Below are 21377 nucleotides of genomic sequence, written 5' to 3' on the forward strand. Positions count from 1 at the left end.
GTGACGTTAACAGGCTATTTTTAGTATAATGTGAAAAATATAAGGAGATATTGAGTTTGATATTTGTGTTACAGCTGGTACTTTTGTGTTTAACCTTCTAAAGAAAAAAGTTCTTATTTAGTATGTCTGAACAAGAGTTTTCAGCACAGACGCATTCAAAACTGGTTCATATTATTTTTTCCTGTTTCTGTCACTGACATTGAAAAAAGCAAAAACAAACTAAGGCAAGCAATTAAGATGAACATAGTTCTCCCTGTCACACAGATGTTCATACACAAATACATAACAAATACAATGTTCTTTTATTTGGAACACAACATTGAAAAACAAAACAAAAATGGAGGAAGTGATATAGCCCACACAAAGCCCATTCAAAACTCCAAAATCTAAGAGGGAAAAAGTTTTAAGTGCAAATGAAATTTTAACACAAGTATAATGAAAGATTATGAAATTCCTGTTCAGCAACATATTGCAATTTATTTGCCAATTGCTTCAGTGCTGAAAGCCTCTTAAACAGGTACAAATCAGTTCAAAAGGAAGGAAGGTAAAACATCCATCAGTTTACTGTTCTGTTCTTTCTGTACAGTTCAGCTGGATTTCATAGTTAGCGTTTTTCCTTCCATGATTTCAGCTACTTTAATATTGCTTTCAACAGCATGGCAAGGAACCCCCCAACTATAAGTGAGGATTATACTGCTGAGAGGTTCATTATCTTCCCTGGAACCAACACTCATCTGAAGCCAAGTTCATTTTTGACAAGCTTCAGTTAAATAAGGGCAGCTGTAAGGCAAAGATGTCTGTAAATCCACACTAGAATGTCCACAGGCATTTCTTCAAAATATGGTCTCGTGCTGTGAGTCATCACCTTTGGGACAGGGGTTGTTTCTATAAGCAGTCCATAGAGTTATCTGGTAGTAACCCCAATGGTGGAGCCTTGCCTGGGAGACAGGCTGGAGGGAGCATGGAGTTTGACGTGGGATCTACATTTTCGGAGTCTTCCATTCGCTCTGCACAACCTTCCCAGTTTATATGGAATCTGGTAACACGTGGGTTTGATGCCAAAATATTTCTCTGGAGCTGAAAAAGAAAGTTGGAAATATAGATAAATACTTTGTACAAGTAATGCGGTCATTAAGGAGGATGTGCATTCAGGTTGGGCAATATGTTAAAATCTTTCAATTGGCAACTATCAACCCAACAACTGGTGACGGCTGGTATTTTTGCAGTGAGAAACAATTAATTGTAAGCTTTTTTCCTGGATTGCCTGTTATTGAAATATTCTGCGTGAATTTAACCTCCCACTGGTAAGCAGTTACGCACTGTATATGTCTAGGGATTTTATTGTGAAAAGTAGAAAAAACAGAAAGATTGAATCTGTAATGCAATGGTAAAGTTGAAAGCAGTAAAGAATTATGCTGCCTTGGTTCAAACTAGAGAAAAATACAACTGTATGCCTTCTAAATTTAAGTCTCTTTCACTCAACTAAGACAAGCTTAAATGCCATGTTAACTCATCATAAAACACACTTGATTCAAATTCAACCGAAACAAAACTTGCCAAAATTGTCTTGGTTAGTCTTTCCACTGTTCTGTCACCAACTCTGGTTTGGATACTCTAGACACTGTTTTTCCTTGCCACCTCCCAATGCCGCTGCTGGCCTTTTTGTGCTGAACACAGTCTGATGTTGCACCTGAAACTATTAAACTTTAAAAATAATATGGCAATCGCCTATATATTGGTCCAATTGCCAAGATCTAATGTGCGTATTTCTGCCATCGATTTGCAATACATCCCACTTCATTTGGCATATAGATATAGGGGAAGATAACCCTTAAGATCAGAATGGTACAAAGGTACCAAATGATGTCATCTAACACTGAATAATCAAATTAAAGACCATATAATAACCTAAATTATACTGCACCATTCAACAGTAATCACTTATTCCAGTCATTGTTTTTGTAGCTATGAGTACAATGTTTTACTTAAAAATGTGACAACTACAACCAATATCCTTTGTCATTACAGCAAAACTCAAGAGTGGCATATAACGGAGGTTACTATCTGAATTAAAAACACTACTTACAGAACAGTAACATTTTTGCTTAACAAGTTATGTAACCAAGGGAATTTGATAGGATTATTAGTATTGTTCCAAAGTGGAGCCTCAACAGAAGGAAAAGCTTCAATTCCACAGTGTATTAACCACCATACTGCCCAACGACCTCCTGTTCTCTGTTCTTGCCATTTTCATTCTTAATACAACAAATACATTATTCTTAAAATGCTAGGGTGGTGTAGTGTATTAGGTATTTCATCAATTAAAAATGTCATTGTTAATTATTACCCCAACAGTGCATGTTTGAATACTTTGGATAATATTTCATGAGCTTAAAAGCACAGTGTTCTGTCTGGCTGAAAAAGAGTTTTGCAATAAAAGTCAACCCAACGACATCAAAGATGAATTATTATCCAAAGTACTATTTCTAACTAGTGAAATAAGCATTAGGCAGTCACACTGGCAACAGCATGCGGTATCCAGAAATCAACCATTTGTCCGACCTGTGTGTAGTCTGGCTTGATCGGTGGATTTTCACGGAGCTCGGGGTCTGTGTATTCATTGTTCACATAGTAACCAATGCGAATGAACTCCTGGCCACGGTATGTGCAGGTAATCAGCACTACCGTTACACCAACAGCATCACTTTCAGGAATCAATCCAGTGTTTGGGGCATCAGCCTGTTAAAAGAAACACAACACTAAGATGTGCAAAAATATAATTTTTTGTAGACATTATTGTCAGGAAATTAAACTCTCTATTTGTCAAATGGGGATTATGGAAGCAGGATTGTGATTTGATTACACAAAATCTGTCAGTATGAAAGGCTTGTAAAAATTCAGTCAGTCTATTTTGACAATTTATATGTCTATAAGTGGATTTTAACATGGTAAAATGGGCCTTATGTACTATAAGGTAGTACATAATCAGTTAAAGATAAACTGATAGAGATAATGCAGTGAGATCAACGAGTAGAACAACATAAACAATACAAATAATGGTTGAGCATGCTGAATTTAGAGATATAATTTGTACATTTGTATGACAAGTGCACGAAACTTCGTTTCTTCTTGAGTCAGTAACAAGTTATATGCCATGTTAGTTTAAATAACATAATAACATGTTAAAATAACATTAGATGGCAGTAGTTTCTACCTGTTATTTTTTTTTTAAACTAATTTTGTCCCAATGTAATGATTCCTTCAAATTGATATTTGCTTATATTTATTACAGACAATTATGATTACAGGTGAGGCAAATAAATTTACGACACTCAAAATATGTTATCATCGCCCATGTCATAACGTCTGACTGATCCTGCACTATAAAGGTTTCTATGGCAGTTTATGATCCCAAACAGATTTGAGATGATCCTGCTGACCATGTAGTACAAGAGGCTGTTAGAGCTGGCCTGTGTTTGTATGCTATGAATAAAGAGAATTAGAAGTTATTTTGCTAAACTGAAACAGGCTTTTAAAGAAATCTTTTTTGCAGAGTTTCTTATGTCTACATTGGTAATTAACTCATTATAATCAGATGCTGAGTAGCCATTGTAATCCAACCCACGCAAATTGTTTGACGGCAATTCAAATACGGATATGAGTATTTAAAAAATCTGATAATGATAAATTGGCAGATTTAAGTTCCCTTAAATTTGTTGTTTAATAATTGAGACCAAGACATGTACTGGGCAGGACATTATATGAAAAAATAAAGTTGTCACTATCTTCTAGTGGACAAAATATAGAATAGTATTTCCGTACTTTAATATCTTGTCATTTATCGGTTGACATATATCCTGATACTGATATATCTGCAATGAGCCAATATCAGCCGATATATCAGTCTGGCTCTAGTAGCCACTTTCTTTACATACAGCATTTCGTGCGATTTATGGCTGGAAAAACAACTACACAGTATGACATTACATGAAACAACTGTGAGACTGCATTATTGTCACATGGTCAGATGAACAGGTAATGAGAATGTTAACTGTGTAGTCTCTTGTTTGACAGGTGTAAAAGTGGCCGTTTGTAATTGACAATCAAGTTGTCACAAAATTACTGTTCCCACTACATACAAAATGGCTAAATCAACACAAAGCACTGCATCAGTTAGTCTGCCCCAAACAAGCATACCTGAAACACAAACATATGTCTCCCAGCAGGTACTGGGCCAACCAAGACAGAGTCCAGGACTTGGTCATACTCTTCACTTTCTGCTGAGCCAACGTAGATGATCTTCCATTCCAGATCTATAAAAAAACAACAACAAACAACTCATATTTGCTATAAAAGGCACATTATGAATCTAGTGCTGAGACAATGACTCCATTAACCAATTAGATGATCAACAGAAAATCTGCCTATTCTTACTGATAAAAGTGCTTGGACAAAGCTTCTCAAATACATTCAATAGCTCTATACATTACCTATCCGTTACCGGTACATACACAATGTACCATATGCAGGCTTTGAAAAATAATTTCACATAACTAATGGAGTAACAAAGGCTAGGATTAACATGAGTGGTCTGAGATGAATGCACTTTAATCTGCGCGAGCTAACGCTATCACTTTCACAGAGAATTTGAACAGTCCACATTAGCATATTTAAAGTTGGACGTGCCGGACTTACATTAGACAACTTGGAGATGTGTCCACCGTGGGGCACACGTTCAGTCAAACTGTGTAACGTTACTTTGCAATTATATTGTACCATTACGTTTCCTTTCACAGATTTTACGACTTTATGAATTAAGTTAGCGTTACCTAATGTAACGATAGCTAACCTAGCATTAGCTGTTAGCAATCTCTAATGCACCGATTAGCAACGGCTTAAGATGACACACAATAATGAGTTTTTCTGCGATGGCACATACCTTCGGGGAGGTCCTCCATACACTCAAACGTTATTTCAAACTGAAAAGGGTTTCCAAAGGGACTCGGGTTATCTAGAACTGCCACATTCAACACCTGTACCTTCGCCATTGTTGCAGAAGCGCTAAAGGGGCTACTCAAAAACAAACGTTTAAACCAGTTTCCCGGGGAATGCTTAAAAGCAACGCTACAGCGACACAAGCAGTTAAAACACTCAGCAGTATTATCTGCCAAACACCTTTGACTTTACCGACCTTACCCCTTATTTACACGCCTAAATACACACTATCTACTTAATTAATGTTCAGTATAAACCGATTTTGTTAAATTTTAGAATAAGTATGCCACTCTCCCGCCGCTCAGTATCCTACCCAGATTTCACCGCGCCTACGGCAAGCGGTGCGTTCCTGACAGCGAAGCCGCTTCCATCAAGGCAAAGCAAAGTGCCTCTACCGCCCCTTAGTGGCAACGCAAGAGAGGCCTGAGCTAAATAAAAACAATTTGCACTTTGCCTATATTACAGACTATATATTTTTTAACCATTAATAAACCATTTCTTTCCTGACCAACCAAAAAACTAAAGTTGAAAACATTATTGTAACGTGGCATAAACCCTTGATCTGTCAGGCAATCAAATACAAGAATCCCACAATATAACTTAGATAGCTCTATACAGAGTAAAAATTGATATGTATAAGGTTCACAAAGGTATTTTTAGTTACAGAGTGCATAAATGATTTTTCCATATCCTGTATAAACATATACCTGCAGTCCTAGTCTATGGGACCAGTGACTGAAATGGGCTTTCTCCAGTAAAATGTCCATATTGTTTTCGGCAACTGACAGGGCAGACATGTACTCCAGAGAGAATAATGACAATCGTAGGTCAAACTTGACAAGAATTGACTGAAAATCTGTCTTCCAGTATACAAAAATATGCCATCATCTGATGCAGCATGTGACTAGTTTAGAGCATTTTTGAAAGACATGCAATACATGGGCTGTCAATAATCAGAAACAGAAAATACAACTAGACAAAGGCCTAAAACTTTTGCTCATGCTGTCATGCCTTACTTGTGGTGAAATTCCATTTATTAATTGAGAGGATCTTCATTTCATTTCAATGAACACCCAGATGTTCTTTTTTTTTCTTAACTGAATAAAATACCTTATAACTCACATAAATCAGTAAACCATATTTTCAGCTCTCCATAATCATCCTCCACTACATTTCTTACACATTAATATAGGGTAGGCTACACCATCACTTATTTGCAGTCAGTGAACTTGGGCTGTCGGCTCTTATAAATAGAATACTGTAAAGCACAAAGAAAATTATGACATACTGTAAGACAAACAACACACACACACACACACACAAATGGTTTGGTCTTATGGGAGCATCCCCACAGACTGACTCACAGCTGTAATAAAGGAGTAATTTTCCACAGCACTTGTCTGCTTTTCGAAAACGCCTCACTGCTCTTCGCACACTGCACAAATGAAAACTATCTGAGCACCACAGATTAGGCCTGAAGCAGCCTACATTTTCTTTGCCCCTCTGAGTCTGAGAGGCGGAGATTAGGTGAGGATTAGTGCCCACTGGACCAGCTGGCCGCCGAATTCATCCTTAAAATATCTCAGGAATGTTGATATCCTTTCTCATGTTGGGTAACATGAAACCTGGTGGAGGCGCTATTTCATGGCACCGTCAGACAGGTTGCTAGGTAAGAGCTGGGCACCGAGGACAAACATTGTACTCCAGCAGGTTGAGGCAAGTGGCAGAAACCTAACATCATAGAAAAAACAGGCCAGTTTAAACAAGTATGAGGAGGTGAACAGGCGTAATGTGACACAAATGACAATAAAGTTATTCGATGAGGTTTATTTTCAGTGTTTTTTCAGTGGTAACAGGAGAAATCGACTCTGCTCTGCCTCACTAAACTGCGCTTTTCCTCGAGTTTGTACAAAGGAGTATCTGTCCGCTGTGCTGCAGGTGGATAACCGCGCTCAGGTAATGTAACACGAAACTGAACCATGTGACCAATGGCGATTTGGAGAGTAGACGAAAAAAAAAACTGCTTTACATGAAGTGGAAGTGCAGTCGAGAAAGCAGTCCTGTACTGCCCGGATCCATCACAGTGTTTCAGTTTGCACGGTAACGCTTTTCTGTCGGAGGATGTTACCTGTCGACTTCATTGGACTAAACCATTTGTTGCAGTTTCATTTTTGACAAGGTGAGGCGGAAGTATCGATGGTTCACGCGTGAGGAGTCAACCTGCTCGATGTTTCCCGTTTTGCGTCCATCACCTGAAAACAGCCTGATCAAGGGTAAGTGTGTGAAGTTTGCTTTAAAACATACTGTCTCCTTCAATAAAAGTAGCTAAACATGATGATGTTATTGCAAAGGAGAAGGGTTGGACCTTTTTTTTTTAAATACATGAATAGCTTATGAATAGCTTATAATTTTTCTGTGGTCGGAGCAGGTTTCATGGTGATTCAACATCAGGCTGAATGTGTGACTCAGTGGTTGTATGGTGCTAGCTTCCTGACTCAGCCTCAGACTGAGGATAAAGGACTCTGCATAGGGTGTCAAAGTGAACTCAAAATTCAATAAAAGGACAGGTCCTTACATGAGTGACAATAATGTGTCCCCAGCTGTTGAGAAAAATCCACATAGTGAATGTTGGACCTGATGAAATGGACCCAAGCTGATGCCCCAAAGTCCCAGTCTGCCCTCACTTGGCTCTGCTGGACACGGGTAGAGATGGCAGCGTGTCTGGATGTGCTGGCCATACCTGGAGTTGTGGTTGGGAGTGTTTTACTGCTGGTGCTGAGCAGTAATCCTGTGTGGGGTGAGTCAGCCACCATGCCCTCATCCTCAACACACACACACACACACAAACAAGACAGACAGACAGACAGACACACACACCATTAAGTCATGCAATGATTAAAAAAAAAAAAAAAAAACATAGGGGACATTCCAGAGCAAATCTGACACATGCATGGGCTTGTCAGCGTGTTGTGTTGTAAGAACATCTGTCTAAGAAATACAGTCAGAAATGCACTCTACTGTGTGGGAAAGAGCTATATTTAGTATATCAATAATTACATATGCAAAATAATTCGTTTTCACAGGACATTTGGCTTTGAGGCACGGCTGCCCTCTCTTGCAACCCCTGCTTTTTGTTATCAAGTTGTACTGTGTCCTTGCAAAGTTTGCTATTTACCCAAGTTAATGATTGTCTCCGAAAATGTTCGGGGAGAGTTTACGTAGCAAGGCTGTCTTATTAAAGTGGCTCCCACCTTTGTAATGCTTGACACAAACAAAGCAACAATGGATTATAGATTTTGACAAATCTCTAACAGGAGCGTTGTTTCGCTCAGCTGACTGTATCGCTGCAGTACACTCTGCATTCCTGAGCTTCTCCTCCTCCTCCTCAGTCACTCTCCTGGTCAAGCAGTTACCATGTAGCTTCGTGATGTCCCTGAGGAGTCACATGGCTAGTCATGGATAACATGCAAGCAACAGCAATAGACTTAACAATGTGGCATGCTGCCTTTTGTCTCGCCTTTAAAGTGTACATAAGGCAAAAAGCAACTTCTGCTGTGCTGTTGGATCCTCTTTTTTTTTTACTTGTGTAAAACAGTGTTAGCACTGCATTAAAAAAAGAGTTTAACTAGGATGTGGATAAAAAAAAGTTTTAAAGGTCATAGAAGGTTTACAGCTGCCTCCTGTTACTCATTTAGTTGGGTCTAAGCTAAACAGCCGAAACTAAACAAACAAAAAAAATTATGTCTTTGTTTTGTGCGCATTTATCTTTATCATTAGTGCAGCGTGACAGTCACAACTCACTTAATGAAGTGCAAGCACATTTTTTACTTTATTATGCAGCTATATTTCAAAGATCCCTCTATATGCCTGTGGTCATCTATGTATTGGTTGTTTTTTCATTGACTTCACTGACATGCACTTCAAGGAAAAGTTTGACGATTTTTAGAAATATGCTCACTTGCTTTCTTGCCAAGAGTTAGATGAGAAGATTGATACCACTGTCATGAATGGTAAATATTTGAGGCCAGCAGCCAGTTAGCATAGCAATAAAAATGGAAACAAGTGGAAACCGCTATCTTTGCTCTGTCTGAGGGTAAGGAAATTTTCCTACCAGCCTCAATAAATGACGAATAAACGTGTTTATTTCCTAAAATGTGCAACTGTTCCTTTAAATTCAACCAGATTACTCTGAGAAACTAGGTTGTTGGATACATGTGCTTGCATGCAGTAAACTGGTCATTCAAAAACCCAAATTCACATGTGCTCATCAATTAACACAATTAAAAACATCCTAGACTGTGAGTTACCAGCAGATAGGAGGCCCTCATTCAATTGTATGTATTATACACAGACAGGCAGCAAGAATTAGCCTGCATTTGCATTGTTGCTACAGTGTTCCTGATGTTTCTTCTCTTTTTGTAGGGAATTATACCACTCTTGGAAGTGACCTCCATTCTAATAACACTGCTGTGAGTGAAAACATTTTTTATTATGACCAGTAAATGATATCTAGAAGTATCCAGTGTCACCAGACTGACCACTGTCCTGTATTTTTCCATTTGCAGGGGCCCAACATTGCAGCTATCGTGGCCCCTACTGTCATCCTGGGTGTCCTGGCCATAGTCTTGGCTGTTCTCGCCTGGCTCCTCTGCGTGGTGAAAAAGAAGAGACAGACTGAAGGGACGTATAGACCCAGTGCTGAGGAGCAGTCTGGTGTAAGCAGCGTAGCGGCACCAGATGCACTAAAATTACCAAAGGAGGAAAGACTCATTTGACATTTTGCGCTTTATGTTGTTACAAACTGCTGTAAGGACACGGGCTGGGAGCATTTGCGTGGCGGCGTTCCTGCGTGACAAGGCTCTCTCCTTGTGAGCTGATCAGTGAAAGACACAAACGATGAAGAAAGACACCTGGATGCATGAGTCCAGCAGATTTTAAGAACAACTCAACATTTCAAGGAGGCTTTGAACAATTCCTCTGCACAACTGAAACAAGAACTGCAGTATTTTATCACCACTAATCATTTTAGTTAAGGTTTTCCTTTCAGTCACCTTAATATACCATTTACCACGCACCCGTACTTTATTTGATTCTGTCTATTATGAATTACTGTCACTGGCAAAACTGCTTCCAATCTTTTACCTCAAACGTTTGCCTTTGACAGTTCTGTCGATTCCATTGCATTTCAAATTGAGAGATGTTTTTTAGCCTAATAATGAGCATAATTAAACATCGTATCCCTGTATGTTAAAAATGAGGATATACTGGGAACATTTTGTCAAGCAAATCAAGCAATTGTTTACACTTTAAGTATTCCTTAAGTAATCAAAGTAATTTAAAGTCACATCAGATCAGCCATGCATTGCACAGTGCATCATAATCAAGCAGATGTTTTACGGTATCACATGTTTATTTATGCTTTTGTCAAAGAAATAACATGTTTACTATAAAATGTTTGTAAAATAGTTGAATAATTAAACTTTATAAAGCACCAAAGCTATTTAAAGCACCACAGAGGATGTCAACCTGTTCTCATTCATCTGCTTTGTTTAAAATATACCCAAAAAAAGCAGGTAAAAACAGACACCATAATCACATATTTGTACACCAATTCTTACTGTAAGGTCATAAAACAGGGAGAAGGAGTCCTGATAGTTAAGAGAGTGAAAAGTTCAGCTCCTGCATAAGCTCTCAGACTGCACCAGAGAAAGTCACTGAAACACTGAAGCCATTGTTAGTCTCTCTGGGGGGAAAAAAGGCTATCTAAAATGGAACGAAAAAATGTAGAGAAAGTATAATCTTGTACGTACAGGTATTTATAAATCAAATGTTCAAAAACTAGAGGAAAGGTGGCCATCATTATTTAACACTGACTTATACTATCGACACATTTTCATATTCTCAATGGTTCCAGAGTCACTGTCGTCTAATTTTGGACTTGTACTGAGCTTGTTGGTAAAGTATGGGAAGGTACCCACATCCATGTTTATGAAAGTTGTTTTTTTTACTCATAACCACACATGGATAATATTGGATTACTAGTTGCTGAGTTAGAGTTCTAGAGAAGAAAAAACATCATTTTCAGTGAGACACTGCACTACTAAGAAAAAGCCTATCTGCAGTTCAACTAATAAGGAGCACAGAGCAGGTAGAGCTTATATAAACAGCCCAGACAAACACACCTTGGGAGCTGGTTTCACACACTGTTCCTGCTGTACAGCGTTTCAGTTATTTGCATTAGAGCACAGTCTGTTTCCTGACTGTGCGTCTTTCCACTGGTAGAACTTTAAATTCATTTTGGGTCATGATAGTATTGCTTTTATGTTAAATACTCCCCAATATTGATTCTTAAATTGTGAGTCTTGACATCGCTAGATGTGTCATTACTCTTCTTAGACAGAAAAAAACACTTTGAGTCAGTGAAAGTATGTAGTATTAGTAGTACCCTTGGTTTCTCCCTCAGTACTTACATGTCATTCATTTTTCTGGTCTTGTTTTCATCTTTATTGATCATTTTCCCCTTTTTAGAGCAACTGTCCCATCGGTAAGAGGGTTACAGGCTACTAAAAGCATAAACATGTTTTAATGGAGGTCATGAATCGTGCTGTGACCCTCTTAGGGTGCTTGAAATTCAGGCGGAGAGCAACCTCTCCTGTCAGCATGCTGCAGGGCGGACACTGAAGTGCAGTAACGTCAATCAATAACAACTCCGGGGCAGCAAAAGTGGCCTTTAAATCAGATTTTAATCATCCTCCAATTTCAAGGCTTCACAGTTAAAATCGCTTGCTTTTGAATTTCCGCAAGGCAATGATGGGACAGATGTAAGGATGCAAATAATTCAGTGCGTTCACAACATACAAAAACATTTAAACCAAAAAATTCACTAGTATCAGTTAACATCGATGTCTAACACTAGAGCAACAGAGAATCTATGAAGATAGGTGGAGGACCATTCAAGTCATGATGGAGAGGGATGAAATGGGTGGAGTTGGGGTGTGGGTGAGCTGAAAAGAGGTTTGGCAGCTATGCAGGCTAAGAGTTTAGGCAACTTCCTCCTCTCCCTCCTCCTCAAACTCGCCCTCCTCAGCGGTGGCGTCCTGGTATTGCTGGTACTCGGACACCAGGTCGTTCATGTTGCTTTCGGCCTCGGTGAACTCCATCTCATCCATGCCCTCGCCGGTGTACCAGTGGAGGAAGGCCTTACGGCGGAACATGGCGGTGAACTGCTCGGAGATGCGCTTGAACAGCTCCTGGATGGCCGTGCTGTTCCCTATAAAAGTGGCGGCCATCTTGAGGCCACGGGGTGGGATGTCGCAGACGGCGGTCTTCACATTGTTCGGGATCCATTCGACAAAGTAGCTACTGTTCTTGTTCTGCACGTTCAACATCTGCTCATCCACCTCCTTCATGGACATGCGGCCCCTGAACACTGCAGCCACGGTGAGGTAGCGGCCGTGACGTGGGTCGCAGGCCGCCATCATGTTCTTGGCGTCGAACATCTGCTGGGTGAGCTCGGGCACGGACAGGGAGCGATACTGCTGGCTGCCCCTGCTGGTGAGGGGGGCAAAGCCCGGCATGAAGAAGTGCAGACGGGGGAAGGGCACCATGTTGACGGCTAGTTTACGGAGGTCAGCGTTGAGCTGGCCGGGGAAACGCAGACAGGTGGTCACCCCACTCATGGTGGCGGAAACCAAATGGTTGAGATCTCCATAGGTGGGGGTGGTGAGCTTAAGGGTGCGGAAGCAGATGTCATAGAGAGCCTCATTGTCAATACAGTAGGTCTCATCTGTATTCTCTACCAGCTGGTGGACAGAGAGAGTGGCGTTGTAGGGCTCCACCACAGTGTCTGACACCTTGGGAGAAGGCACCACGCTGAAGGTGTTCATGATGCGGTCGGGGTACTCCTCTCGGATCTTGCTGATGAGCAGGGTGCCCATGCCAGAGCCAGTGCCTCCGCCCAGGGAGTGAGTGAGCTGGAAGCCCTGGAGGCAATCACAGCTCTCAGCCTCTTTCCTCACCACATCCAGGACGGAGTCCACCAACTCGGCTCCCTCAGTGTAGTGGCCTTTGGCCCAGTTGTTTCCAGCTCCACTCTGACCTGTAGCCAAGAGTATCACAGTTCATTGATGTAGGCAGCACAGGTGAGTTATTGTTATGGAAGATCATAGCAAAAATCAACCACAGGTGAGTACATCTTGACTCAATTCAGATGGCTTACCAAAGACAAAGTTGTCTGGTCTGAAGATCTGCCCGAAGGGGCCGGACCTGACTGAGTCCATCGTACCGGGCTCCAGATCCACCAGGATGGCTCGGGGCACATACTTCCCGCCTGAAATCACGTAAAATGGACAAACAACGTCACTCCTTGTAAAACGCTAAGCACGATGTGTTTGATGTGAAACGACGATCATTTCGCGGAGCAGGAGAACTGGGAGGGCGTGGGAGGAAAAGAGATCGTCCAGTATGCTCTGCTGTGTGCTACACCTGAATCTGCAGCTTACCTGTGGCCTCGTTGTAGTAGACGCTGATCCTGTCGAGCTGCAGGTCGCTGTCTCCGTGGTAGGTACCAGTGGGGTCGATGCCATGCTCATCACTAATCACCTCCCAGAACTGAAAAAAAAAAAAAAAAAAAACAGGCGTGGAAGCAGCGGAGGGAAATGTTAAAATAAAACAAAAACACTACTATTACTAACTGTATTCCCAGCAGTTCAAAGTAGCATAAAGCCACTTTATAGGAAGCTATTTTTAAACATGCAAAGCTGTAGGACTCTTTAATTCTCTGGTTGAATGCAGGTTAAAGGTGCAGCCTATTAGTCTGAAATGCAGACTGTCTCAGGAGTAATCAAGCAGATGGCATTAATCTGATAAGTAACAGTGTCTTCAATGCTATGAGAACACAATGTACAATAAAAGTGGAACAAGCCTGAAAATACTGATATATTCTCATGTCAATAATAAAATAACGCATCAATTCTAAATTATTAAATTGAGGGATTTTTCAACCGCAATTGGCTTGAAAAGAGTGACCGGTAAAATAGGTCATAAACGTGGAGGGGGAGGGGAAGCTGCTGCTGCGGTGGCAGAGACGTTAGGCTGACATTCATACTACTTTCACCGTTAGTATAAACGTTTGCAGCATGCAATAAAAAGGAAGAAAAAAACTAGCTAATTTTGCATCTTAAATCGAGTTGTTTTTGCATGTATCAACGCAAATGTGCACAATTTCTGAGCCTCGAGTAAATCCTGCAGAGAAAATCAATGAGTTTTATTTTTCACTGCACGAAGCTTCAATCCAGATATTTCCTTTGCTGTCTTCGAGAGAATTCCTGGAGGATGGATTAGGTGGCTCCTCTCAGCGCCACGCCGCCACCGAGCCATGAAGCCTGCAAAAGTCTCACCAGAGCGCAAAAACCGAGCAAAGAGAGGGAAAAAAAGAACAAATCAGAGGAATACCTTGGCTCCGATCTGGTTTCCGCACTGACCGGCTTGCAAATGCACAATTTCGCGCATTTTGGACGGATGGATACGAGGGTGGTCGAGTAGTAGATGGTAACCTGAGCGGCAGAGATTCACGGGAAGATGGTGCCTGCGATCGGTTGTCCGGGATTTGTTGCACCGCCTCTAAGACCGTCTACTGGGCTGAATCGGTGGTGCAACCTTACGTCATCGCCATGGCAACCAAAGACCGGAGGAGAGAGGGAGGAACCGCGAGCCGTGGAAATGGCGGATAGGATGCGAGCAGCTGCATCAGTCATCGATGAGATTCTCCTTGTTCTGAGTGCAGCCACACCCCCTCAACACACACACGCACACACACCAAAGCAGAAAAAAAGTGTCTATTATTGCTCTACACTTTTGCAGCAAGGACGCTTATGTGCAGTTTTAAAAGTGTAGCGCATAGTAAAGCAACATTTATCAGGACTTGAAGGACAAAAACATATCAAATGTATCAGCTGGAGTTTGAAGAGCATTTGTACTAATGAGAAGTATCAACTTCTTTATGCCAAATTTTATCAAGAACTTTTTGGTGCAGACATGTAGGGCCAAGACTTCAAAAGTGTGCTTTACTTACTTTAATCAGAGGAACACATTTTTTGACAAGAAGAAGAGAAATATGCTGTCATATACTTATACATGGGCACATACAGGAACAGTCACAGGTGAAATTTCATTAATAACTGGTGTCCATCAAGTTAAACATGAATAAAAACTGGGGTGAAAGCTGCACGGTTATTAACAATAAGTTCATTAGAGGACAGGTTTAGAATTTTTAAGTTTTTCTGCTATAATCCTTCCTCCTGTTCATACCGGCCATCAAAAGATCACCTCCTAATGTGCTTCCAATGCAAGAAATCAAGGGCACATCTAAAATTAGATTATTCTGAAAACCTGTCACTTGGAATAACAACCTGCAGCCACACGTGTAAATGCAACGCCGCTGCTTGCAGATTAGATGTTCACTGTGTTGTCTCATCTATTTTTGGCTGCTGTGTATTTCTTGGTTGGCGGTCTCCTTGTAGGACATGTTTTTTTTTTCTCTCCTCAGGTCCCTAATATGTGAGGAAAATTGACCTGTAGCATTAATATTGTGTGTTACTAAAACAAACACCGACGTAAAGAACATACATATTAGCACAGTCACAAGTCAAGTTGTGATTAGTGACTTGTTGGTTAGGGTAGTAAAATCCGGTTGGGCTAAAAATCTTTCTGACTGAGCTGGTTTGGCCAGTTCGTGTCAAAACTCACCAGCTAAAAGGTGAACGCAACAACGGCGACAATGCTACTAAACGCACGACTAGTGTGTGAAATAATAGTTGGTTTTACATGAGAACTGCCAGTTTAAATGGCCGATTACAAAGCGTGAGTTAATAAGTAGGTCAGAAAGGTTTGCCTGCATGCAGCCTTGGGCTGTTAACACAGATGTCAACACTGTAACATTCACATTGGAGTCCTGAAAGATGACATTCCAAACATGCAGCCAGTTACCAGCCAGTTTTAAGGTATCCAAAACTGGCCAATAGGGCTTTATTTCCTGTTTCCCAGCGCTGCCACATACAGTGTTTTTTCACACTGCTGCATGATTTAAGTTACTCCCACAGAAGTCAGCAACAGGAAAACCTAGAGCATTTGCTCCTTCATGTCAAGAACAATAGGCAGGCAGTCGGTGTGCTCTGAGGCTTTCAGCGGGCAAGTTTATCCAGGCACGCTTATTTACGGTACTGGTCTTGCTGACAGGAAACTTTAAGGACTTGAAACTGTGGATTTACTATATTGTACATGACAAGCTTATGATCATGTCACTCCCTGAGGAGGATCTTATGTGCCCGATATGCTGTGACATCTTCACGGATCCCGTTTTGCTGTCGTGCAGCCACAGCTTCTGCAGGGGCTGTCTGAAGCGCTGTTGGGACAGCAGAGGGTCGCGTGAGTGTCCAGTATGCAGGAAAAGAGCCTCCAAGTCCACCGTTCCCTCCAATTTGGCCCTGAAAAATGTCTGTGAAGCCGTTTTGCAGGTGAGGAGACAGAGTTCACTGCTGGAGGAAGACAAGACCAACTGTACTCTGCATGGGGAGAAGTTAAAACTCTTCTGTCTGGTTGATAAGCAGCCAATCTGTGTGGTGTGTCAGTCTTCTAAACTGCACAAGACTCACGACTGCTCGCCAATCGAAGAGGCAGTGCTGGACTCCAAGGTATGGGACATAAACATATCAGTGTGTTTCCAAACTACATTGTAACAGCAGCCTAAACTGACTCTGCTGCTTTTGCAAACCTTAAGGCAACACCTAAAGGTAGAATGCTGTCCCACAAGCCTGCCCTGATTACAAACTGTTCTTTCAGTTATGGATCCAGGCTTGAAATATCCAAAGTACTCAAAATGTGAAAGATAATGCTGTTGAGCGATCTGATCTCGGCCTGCTTGATTTCCAGGATGAACTTTCTGCATCCCTCAAGAGCCTGCAAGATAAACTGGAAAGCCTCAAAAGAATTCACACAACCTCTGCGGACGTGTTCAAGTATATCAAGGTAAAGTGTGATGAGATGACAGATGTTTTTTTAGTCATAATATCTGGTCAAATAAACCCAGGATTTTCAATAACTTTCCTCAGAATCAGGCGCTGGAAACACAGAGGCTGATCAAGAGCCAGTTCGAGCAGCTCCATCAAATCCTCTACCAAGAAGAGTCGGAAAGAATAGCGGCTGTGAAAAGAGAAGAAGAAGAGAAGATTGCAGGAATGAAGGATAAGATGAAGGAGCTTTCGGCGGATATGCTGTCCCTCACTGAGACCATCGCAGTCATACAGGAGCAGCTGACAGAAGATGATATGGTCTTGCTGAAGGTAGGTACTGTCCAGTATAATTAACTTTTTAATCACTGTTCCCAAAATCCTCACCCTGACAGTGAATGTTTCTATATTCCAGAATCTCAAATCCACTCAGGAAAGGTAGGTCAAGTTACACTCTTTCTTTGCTTTGATGTGTTATTCTCAGTATAAAACATCTGTTGTTATCACAGAGGGAAAAGCATCGCACTTGGTTCAGACAACATGTCCGGATTACTGATTGATGTGACCAAGCATCTCTGTAACCTCAAGAACAGGGTCTGGGAGAAAATGCTGGACCATATTGACTATAGTAAGTACACATAATTGTTATTTTTTTAGGTTCAGAGGCTGAAAGAGTGGAACTGTACAAGCCAAACCCTGTTTAATAAATCAATCTTTGTGAATGGTTAATTTCCTGTCTTTTAGCTCCAGTGACTTTGGACCCAAACACTGCACATCCCTGCCTCATCCTGTCCGACGATCTCACTTCCCTCCACTATTCAAAGCAGCCCAGCTGTTGCCCTGACAACCCAGAGCGCTTCCACATCAGCGCTGAGGTAGTAGGCATGACAGCGCTGGGTTCAGGAAGTCACCACTGGGTCGTGGAAACAGGAAGTAATCAGGACTGGCTCCTGGGTGTGGCCTCTGTGTCAGTACCTAGGAACGCAGAGATCTCCGCTCGGCCTGAGAATGGCTTCTGGACTCTGTGTTTCCGGGATGGAAAGCTCAGGGCGATGACCTCGCCACCCACCCTGCTGACCGTTACAAGAATGCCAAATCAAGTTAAAGTGCAACTGGATTACAACAAAGGGACAGTGTCTTTTTCCGACCCTGCAGATGAAACACTCATTTATGCATTTACACACACATTCACTGAAACTTTAATTCCATATTTTTATACACAGAGCGCTCATCCACTGAGGATAATGCCAGAGAAGGTACTTGTCACAATGTTGCATCAATAAGTGGATGTATGATTTATTAATTATGTAAGAAAATAGGACCCTAGTCCTGTCTTGATGGATGAGATCAGTGTTAGAAAATGAAAGACTGGGATTGATGGATTGACCAGCTGAGATATTAATTTCTCCCACAGAGGTTTTGCACAGTATTCTTCATACACGTCATCTTGCAGTTTTTGTTGTTACTTCTTGTTTTTGTTACTTCTTCCTACTTCCTACTAGGATTTTTTGGGAAATGCACTTATTATTTTTTTTGCTGTGTTAAATAGGAACATTGACACCGTCCACAATGCTATATGATGATTATTAAGCTACAGCCAAGAGCCAGTTAGCTTAGCTTAGCATTGCATAAAGACTGGAAAGGGGGAAACATCTAACCTGAACAGAACCATGCCAGCATTTAACTGTTTCCAGTCTTCATGCTAAGCTAAGCTAACTAGCTGCTGGCTGCAGCCACATATTTACCAGATCACATGAGTCATCCCAGCAAGTGTCCAAGGATTGTGAAACCCCTTGAAGCATTTATGAATCATGATTTTGATCTATAGAAAACTGACTTGACATTTTAACTCACAGCGAAAAAACAAATAAGCATATTTCCCAGAATATGGAGCTGTTCCTTTAAGACCAATGTTCAGATAAGCACATGAACAAACCATTAATGATAACTGTGGTGGAAATGGCCAGTAAGGCTCTTCACATCATTATTTCTGTCATGCATCCTAAAATGCTACATTATGGATGCTCTTACTTTTAAAGCAAGCTGTAGGTTAAATTCAGGGGTGGTTCTTAAATAAGTGGTTGAATATGCATTGCTCACTATGGTGGAAGAAGGGAAGAGCACATTTACATTTGATGGAAATGTTTGGATAAATATCAAGAAGTTACAGCTTCGTGTGCAGAAAGCCCTTTGCTCCTCTTTCTTTTTGTTCTTTTGCACTGTCTGTGAATTACAGCCGAAGGAATTGTTCAGTGATTGTTCTGTTGATGGTAACCATATTATGTTGGACTGGGATGAGCACCATGCACTATAAGAAATACACGTATCACACACGCGCACATACACACACACACACACACACACACACACATACACATTCATCATTGTGTAGATCTGAGTAGTTAAAGTGAAGAAATAGCTCATTGGTCCAAGGTACTCTACATTGGAGGGATCAGACTGCACGGTACTGTTTATTGGTTACTTTTGTACACATGATGGCGCCAAAGTCAAAGAAATATTCTGAAGTCTTTCCTAATTGTTCAGTGGCTGTTTGTGTAAATTAATGATCCAGAATATGATCTATGATATATGAAAACATGAAATTAAAATGTTGCTTTTGCACACTTTGACTCATTATTGATGCATATTAGGTTTAACAATTATGTCTTTTGTTTTTCGGGATCACTCACCTTACATTAGAGTCTATTCAATCAAAAGACATATTTAGAAGATAATGGAATTAAAGACACAATCTAATTTAATCTCACAAAAAACAAAACATAAATTCACAGTTGAGTGTTGTATTCTCAGTATTCTGCTCCTTCTTACGCTGCTCTTCTTTCCAGACAAATGTTCAACTGAGCATCCATGAGGTTTAACATGTGTATTAGGTCTTCCTAAACCTGAGCAGGTGGCCCTTCTGCAGGTGGCCCTTCTGCAGGTGGGGCTTGGTTTCTATTTGCAGAGACACAGGTGCAGCACTTCTTCACACAGGTGTCTGAGAGGAAAGGCACCTTGTCTAGGCGAACTAGATAGACAAGTGGCTGGATGGTGCTGCTGATGTTGAGGAAAGCAAACCCCACTGGCTGCACGTAGCAGCGAAACACATCCGGCGAGTAGTGGTCTTCAAAAGGAAACAGCGCAACGGGTGGCAAGTAATTATACACAATGATGCCGAGGATATAGAGCACTGTCTTGAAGGCCTTCTTCTTTGTGGGGTGCATCTCATCTTTCCCTGCACAACGGGACTTCTTCAGGGCCCACAGGATGCACACATTACACATGACCATCCAAGCAAACGTCGCCAGGATCTCACCGGTGAACACCTTCTCGAAGTTGGGGAGGCCTCCCACAGTCTTGGCCGCCGAGTAGGCAAAAGTGAGGCAGAATACCAGCACTGAAAGGCTTAACCTGTACTTGATGTGTTTAAGCTGCCCAAACATAACTGGGAAGAGCACAGCCACAAAGCGATCTAAGCAGATGCAGGAGAGAAACAACGGGCCGCTGGTGTCTTTCACACCGTAGGAGAACTTGATGGAGGACCACACCCCTTTGCTCTGCCAGTGGTAAAGGTTCAGGAAGCTAATAGGGGTCATGACACCAAAATAGATGTCCATGAACGCCAGACAGCCCAAGAATATGTCCGAAGTGGACGGCTCTTTGCGGTTGTAGATGAGGATGGCAATGACGAGCACATTGGCAGGGATTCCCACGACCACGTTGATGCACTGCAGGGTGAGGTCAAAGAGGATTCCCTCCACCAGCTGCTCGCACCCGTCGAACACACTGAAGGGTTTTACTGTGGCATTGATGGTGGTATTGAGAGGGAGCTGAGTCAGGAGAGAGGTGGAGTTGAATGGCGGAGGTGCATTTCTCTCCATGATTCTACAACTGCAACACCAGGACTCTGACGGGAGAAGGATAAGAATAGTGGGGATCAAGGTTCAGCATATTTAACATCTGGACTCAGCACTCACTCTCTCAGCTGCAATGACACAATTCGCCTTGAAAGCCAGGTGTTTATTAAGGGGATTTCAGCATGTTTTCCAGCTCAGTGTCACGTCAGATATGCTGTTGTTCATTAAAATCCTTCTTTCTAATCTGCTGAGAAGTTTACTCTCTGAAGAGTTAAACTAACAGCAGATCAAAGCGAGACAGCTCCCAGAGAGCGAAAACGTGTCACAAACAGCGTCAGGGCTTCTCCTCAGGCGGTTATCTTGTTATTGTGTCTGAGTGGACCTTCCTCTGGGAACCGTGACTCCCTGTGCGCAGGGACATCTAACTCACTTAAGGGACTCATACTAAAAGCACCACCCTTTCGTAGCAGAATAAAAGGGCAGCCATTCCCAAAGTAAAATGGCAAGGTTCAGATTCTGC

The 21377-nt window shown here is 41.6% G+C and overlaps 5 protein-coding genes across 5 annotated transcripts; 2 read left to right on the plus strand and 3 right to left on the minus strand.

The window, feature by feature from the left end:
* Window positions 1–283: 283 nt before the first annotated feature.
* asf1ba (anti-silencing function 1Ba histone chaperone) lies at window positions 284–5316 on the minus strand. The gene is made up of 4 exons (XM_041957286.1): window positions 4940–5316; window positions 4198–4313; window positions 2563–2739; window positions 284–1077 (listed from the first exon to the last, which is right to left on the minus strand). Exons 1-4 carry the CDS (start codon window positions 5046–5048, stop codon window positions 886–888), a joined length of 594 nt encoding a protein of 197 aa, XP_041813220.1. The 5' UTR covers window positions 5049–5316; the 3' UTR covers window positions 284–885.
* Window positions 5317–6692: 1376 nt separating this feature from the next.
* On the plus strand, window positions 6693–10507 carry crb3a (crumbs homolog 3a). The gene is made up of 5 exons (XM_041957383.1): window positions 6693–6951; window positions 7159–7268; window positions 7596–7792; window positions 9418–9464; window positions 9561–10507. Exons 3-5 carry the CDS (start codon window positions 7621–7623, stop codon window positions 9768–9770), a joined length of 429 nt encoding a protein of 142 aa, XP_041813317.1. The 5' UTR covers window positions 6693–6951; window positions 7159–7268; window positions 7596–7620; the 3' UTR covers window positions 9771–10507.
* A 1212-nt stretch (window positions 10508–11719) lies between these two features.
* tubb4bl (tubulin, beta 4B class IVb-like) lies at window positions 11720–14954 on the minus strand. The gene is made up of 4 exons (XM_041957791.1): window positions 14449–14954; window positions 13497–13605; window positions 13214–13324; window positions 11720–13093 (listed from the first exon to the last, which is right to left on the minus strand). The coding sequence occupies exons 1-4, from the start codon at window positions 14503–14505 to the stop codon at window positions 12036–12038; spliced, it is 1335 nt and encodes a 444-aa protein (XP_041813725.1). The 5' UTR covers window positions 14506–14954; the 3' UTR covers window positions 11720–12035.
* Window positions 14955–16102: 1148 nt separating this feature from the next.
* On the plus strand, window positions 16103–19616 carry LOC121620719 (nuclear factor 7, brain). The gene is made up of 6 exons (XM_041956880.1): window positions 16103–16685; window positions 16924–17019; window positions 17103–17333; window positions 17416–17438; window positions 17510–17628; window positions 17745–19616. The coding sequence occupies exons 1-6, from the start codon at window positions 16284–16286 to the stop codon at window positions 18281–18283; spliced, it is 1410 nt and encodes a 469-aa protein (XP_041812814.1). The 5' UTR covers window positions 16103–16283; the 3' UTR covers window positions 18284–19616.
* Window positions 19617–19897: 281 nt separating this feature from the next.
* Window positions 19898–20881, minus strand: LOC121620394 (G-protein coupled receptor 183-like). The gene has a single exon (XM_041956435.1). It carries the CDS (start codon window positions 20879–20881, stop codon window positions 19898–19900), a length of 984 nt encoding a protein of 327 aa, XP_041812369.1.
* Between the last annotated feature and the right edge of the window lie 496 nt (window positions 20882–21377).

This window comes from Chelmon rostratus, chromosome 17, assembly GCF_017976325.1.
Source record: "Chelmon rostratus isolate fCheRos1 chromosome 17, fCheRos1.pri, whole genome shotgun sequence".
Taxonomy (NCBI): domain Eukaryota; kingdom Metazoa; phylum Chordata; class Actinopteri; order Chaetodontiformes; family Chaetodontidae; genus Chelmon; species Chelmon rostratus.

Coding starts and splice junctions, on each gene's coding strand:
- tubb4bl (XM_041957791.1), bottom strand. CDS start 14,505: ATGCGCGAAATTGTGCATTTGCAAGCCGGTCAGTGCGGAAACCAGATC. Junction 13,606..14,448: donor GAAACCAGATCGGAGCCAAG/GTATTCCTCTGA, acceptor TTTTTTTTTCAG/TTCTGGGAGGTGATTAGTGA. Junction 13,325..13,496: donor CTACTACAACGAGGCCACAG/GTAAGCTGCAGA, acceptor ACGTGATTTCAG/GCGGGAAGTATGTGCCCCGA.
- LOC121620719 (XM_041956880.1), top strand. CDS start 16,284: ATGATCATGTCACTCCCTGAGGAGGATCTTATGTGCCCGATATGCTGT. Junction 16,686..16,923: donor AGGCAGTGCTGGACTCCAAG/GTATGGGACATA, acceptor CTTGATTTCCAG/GATGAACTTTCTGCATCCCT. Junction 17,629..17,744: donor GCTGGACCATATTGACTATA/GTAAGTACACAT, acceptor CCTGTCTTTTAG/CTCCAGTGACTTTGGACCCA.
- crb3a (XM_041957383.1), top strand. CDS start 7,621: ATGTTGGACCTGATGAAATGGACCCAAGCTGATGCCCCAAAGTCCCAG. Junction 7,793..9,417: donor GAGCAGTAATCCTGTGTGGG/GTGAGTCAGCCA, acceptor CTCTTTTTGTAG/GGAATTATACCACTCTTGGA. Junction 9,465..9,560: donor TCCATTCTAATAACACTGCT/GTGAGTGAAAAC, acceptor TTCCATTTGCAG/GGGCCCAACATTGCAGCTAT.
- asf1ba (XM_041957286.1), bottom strand. CDS start 5,048: ATGGCGAAGGTACAGGTGTTGAATGTGGCAGTTCTAGATAACCCGAGT. Junction 2,740..4,197: donor GACATATGTTTGTGTTTCAG/GTATGCTTGTTT, acceptor TTCTTTTAACAG/GCTGATGCCCCAAACACTGG. Junction 1,078..2,562: donor TCAAGCCAGACTACACACAG/GTCGGACAAATG, acceptor TTTCTTTTTCAG/CTCCAGAGAAATATTTTGGC.
- LOC121620394 (XM_041956435.1), bottom strand. CDS start 20,881: ATGGAGAGAAATGCACCTCCGCCATTCAACTCCACCTCTCTCCTGACT.